This window comes from Colobus angolensis, unplaced genomic scaffold, assembly GCF_000951035.1.
Source record: "Colobus angolensis palliatus isolate OR3802 unplaced genomic scaffold, Cang.pa_1.0 Scaffold236, whole genome shotgun sequence".
Classification (NCBI taxonomy): Eukaryota; Metazoa; Chordata; class Mammalia; order Primates; family Cercopithecidae; genus Colobus; species Colobus angolensis.
The window spans coordinates 1,927,569-1,931,518 of NW_012115555.1; the positions used below are offsets into that span (position 1 = coordinate 1,927,569).

A 3,950-nucleotide genomic window follows, 5' to 3' on the forward strand; every position below is an offset into this window, starting at 1 on the left:
GAAGGAAGAAAAGGAAAGGAAATGCATGGAAATGCATTTCTACATTTCCAGCATGCAGAACAGCAAGAGCAAGTTGAGGTATTCTCAAGAAACTGACAGAGAAAAGACAGCACCTAGCTGTAGAAAGGGAAAGAAGGAAGCGAGGGCTTCCTGGAGGAGGTGGCATTTGAGCCAGGACTGACATCAGGATGGAAATGTCAGGCAGGAAGTTGGGTAGGGGGAGCAGCTCCGGCCTCCAGGTCCCCAGCTTCTCCTATGCCTTCTGTTTCTCTGCCTGAGGGACCCTCCCCCTGATGAGATTCTGCTCCTCCCTGAGACTTCACATATTTCCCCCTCCTCCTCCAGCCGCCAGCAGAAGGGGGTGCTTTCCCTTCAGCGTGCGCCCCTCCCTAATGATCACTCAGCCACCCTGAGCAGTGAGTCTCATTCTTTTCAGCAAATCCTCTCGCTGCATGGTGAGAAAACTGAGGCCTGGAGAGGGTCTGTGACCTGCCTGGGACCACAGAACTCGGTAGTAGGAAAAATAGTATTTTTAAATCCAGCCCTGAGTGGGAAGATTTGAGGAAATAGCTAATATTGAGGAGGGGGTGTTGTTGGGGGTGGCACCACCCCCATCTCTCCACCCTCTTCTCAGAGAATTCCGTGTACCAGGAACGGCAGGAATGCTACGCATTCAATGGGACTCAGCGCTTTGTGGACGGGCTCAACTACAACTCGGGAGGAATACGTGCATTTTGACAGCGCAGTGGGGGAGTTCCTAGCAGTGATGGAGCTGGGGCGGCCCACGGGAGAGTACTTGAACAGCCAGAAGGACTTTATGGAACGGAAGCGAGCCGAGGTGGAGAAGATGTGCACACACAAGTACGAGCTGATGGAGCCACTCATCCGGCAGCGCCGAGGTGAGGGCTGTGGACCAGGGCTCCTGGGGCAGCCATGGGGGCCGGGCCCAGGGAGTAGTGGCAGCCAGGCCGGCCTAAGGGACCTTAGTGCCAGGACAGAAGGGGACTTTGGGCTGGGAATTGATGGGAGGAGCCCAATCGGAGTTTGTCAGGAGGGTGAGCACAGAGACTGGGCTGAGCATGGAGTGAGGAGGATGGAGGGAGAGAGATCTCTGGGACTTCAGAAGGCCTGGCAGCTGACTGCATGTGGGGTGAGGGGAAAGGTCACAGGACAGCGCGCAGGGGTGTGGTGTGGAGATGGAGGTGGAGATGGCACATCAGGCTACGCAGAGAAGAAACCTGCAGGGAGACCCCTGGGTTTGAGATGCTTGAGGGGCAGATGGATGGTCTGATGGGCAGGTAGAGAGAAGAGTTTGCGGCCAGGAAGGGGCCTGGGCTACATGAGACCACCCAGAGAGAGGGGACCCAGCGGGAGGAGCATAAGACTGGATCCTGGGAACTGGACATTGTGATTTTGAAATGGCTCCATTGTCTGGGGTATATACCCTGGTTTTTTGTCATGGCCGAGAAAATTCACGACACAGACACACATGAGGAGTGGGTTTGGGAGTGTAAAGTTTAATAGAAAAGAAGAAAGAAAATCCTTCCTCATGCTGAGAAAGCGGGTTGCCCAAAAGAGGGTCTGCGGTTTGTGGTGGAATGCAATCGGTTTTGTACAGAGGCTTGAGGAAGCGGTGATTGATTTACAAAGGGCTCAGGGGATTGGTTTGACCAGTTGTGTCACTTACATAGCCCACGAAAAGACTAACTCTCCCACCCTAGTCTTTTATTATTCAAATGCGGCCTCCAACTGGTGGTGGACATGACACCTGTACATGTGGTTTTACCTGGAGGCTGCCATGACACCCGTAAACGTGGTGACAAGGAAAAGCGAGTGGGAACCGCTATATTGGATGTACCTGACTTCCAGGTACAGCTGCCAGCATTTACACACAAAAGCTTCAAGTTTGCATATCTATGCCTGAGTTTTGGCAGAAAGTTAGAGAAGAAATGGTTTGGGGCTGCTTTTTATTAAAGGAAAATTCCATTGAGAACTTTTACCCTTTCTAGCTGCCTAAAAATAATTTCTTAATAACTCCTGTATTATTTCCTCCCTCAGGAGACGTAACCATAACTGCTGTTAGGGGGCATTGGATGACGATTCTTTCTGGCTGCCTCCTGCTGAAAAGGGGAGTCGTGTTGGGGCGCTGCAGTTGGGGCTTCTCCAGAGGTTGATCTAAGGCTTCTTGGAAGAATGATATGTCCGTATGTGGCTTTGTTTGCAGCACCATTTGAAGTTTGATTGCTTCTAGGCAAAAAGAGATAAATTTTACAAGAAGGTTTAAAATATAGGGTTACCATATGAGTATTAAGATTACCACTATTAGTAGGGGTCCTACTGACCATAAAACTATGACAGTAGAGTTTTCATACCTGTTAGTTACACCAATAGATTGTAATACTGGCTTATCTCCACTAGATGTCGCTGTAGATCACCAGAAAGGTTAATATAAAAGTAACATTTCCTTTGCAAAAAACATATATTTCCCCCTTGACTTGCTACTAGGGCATAATTTTAAGTTTAGGCCATTCTTTATAACTTATGATATGATTGGGAGAAATATGTTATTGGGTGGCTAAAATAACTTTGGTGCTAATCTTGGCAATTCCTTTCCTTTAATTATTAAATTCCTTAATTATTAAATTCTTTCATGACTTTCACAGACCCTCTTACAGCATACTCAACTTTCTGACTTATCCTAAACATCCTTCCTTTAAACAACCAGTTCCTTTAAACAACCAGTCATTTCCTTTTAGGACAAGAATTTACTATACAATATCGTTTCTTATATAAAATCTTTCTTTCTAACCTTCTTTCCATAGCTTAGAGTGCACCATATCACCAATCTTCAATAAAAAGTCCTATCAAACTTAGTAAAACTTCCATGCTTACTTCTTGTCTGTAACTATTACTCCTGCTGTAAGCAAAACAAACTTGACCAAATCCTTCCTGCAATTATTAATTCTGTCATAAAGATGATAATTAGGCAAAATATTACAGCAATTAGAATTTTACAACCAGAATTCCACATTGTGAGTGCCACAGCATATAGTTCTATTGCAAATAAGAGCATGACTATAATAATTCCCACAAAAGTGGTGTAGTAAATAATTTCCGTTTAAAACTTTACTTGCCAAGATATAATGTTTCCCTTTGGGGATTTACAAAGTAACAAATGCAGTCCCATGTATAATTAAAATATCCCTGCAAATATGCATTAAAAATAAGTTCTAATACTGAACAGTGAATTTTGAGAGGAAAGGTAGAAATGATAAACAGTACCTGGTGAGGTACGAACGGCACTAAGATGAGTAGCCCTCACTCATTTACTTATCTTTTATGATTTTCAGCTTAAGATCTTCTATTTCTCCACATTGATATTCAGGATGTTCCTCTGGGCTGTCAAAGGTTGCTCCCTCAGCTTTTCAGGCTTTGACTTGAGTGTGATACATTCAGAAGTTGATACCTGTAAATTTTACTGCTGAAGGGGTTGAAAGAAGACCTGTGTAGGGCCCTTCCTGCTTGGCTTAGGGAAGAGGAGAGAGAGAGAGATGAGTTTTCACTAATACCAAATTTTCTGGCTAAGTAAAGGTGGTCCAGTTTCCTGGGGTTGGCCTTTTGCTAGTTGTGCCAATTCCTGTTGGAAGTGAGCTAGAGAGGTTACATTTTTAAACTTAGAGGTTTTCTACCTGAAAACAATCTCTGAGCTCATTGATACGTTTTATCCTTTCTTACATGAAAAGCTTGGTGAAGGATTTTAAGGACTTCCCATTGACTGGAGGCTGGTAAACGGAGTTTGTCATCCTTGGGGCTGGGATACCCTTGAGAAATGGCTTATTTTATTTCTGCAGGGGAATACTGAGGTTTAAATTCTCTTATGGAGGCTTCTGAGATTAAAAGGGCTTGAAGTGTGTTAATGCCTTGAGGTTTCCTTGTCCCGGTTTAGCTCC

General features: G+C 45.1%; 1 protein-coding gene across 1 annotated transcript; it reads left to right on the forward strand.

The window, feature by feature from the left end:
• The first annotated feature begins 440 nt into the window (after positions 1-440).
• Positions 441-2,469, forward strand: LOC105513803 (HLA class II histocompatibility antigen, DP beta 1 chain-like). Its single transcript, XM_011944834.1, has 2 exons — positions 441-899; positions 2,059-2,469. Exons 1-2 carry the CDS (start codon positions 677-679, stop codon positions 2,172-2,174), a joined length of 339 nt encoding a protein of 112 aa, XP_011800224.1. The 5' UTR covers positions 441-676; the 3' UTR covers positions 2,175-2,469.
• The last annotated feature ends 1,481 nt before the right edge of the window (positions 2,470-3,950 follow it).

Coding starts and splice junctions, on each gene's coding strand:
- LOC105513803 (XM_011944834.1), top strand. CDS start 677: ATGGGACTCAGCGCTTTGTGGACGGGCTCAACTACAACTCGGGAGGAA. Junction 900..2,058: donor ACTCATCCGGCAGCGCCGAG/GTGAGGGCTGTG, acceptor TTCCTCCCTCAG/GAGACGTAACCATAACTGCT.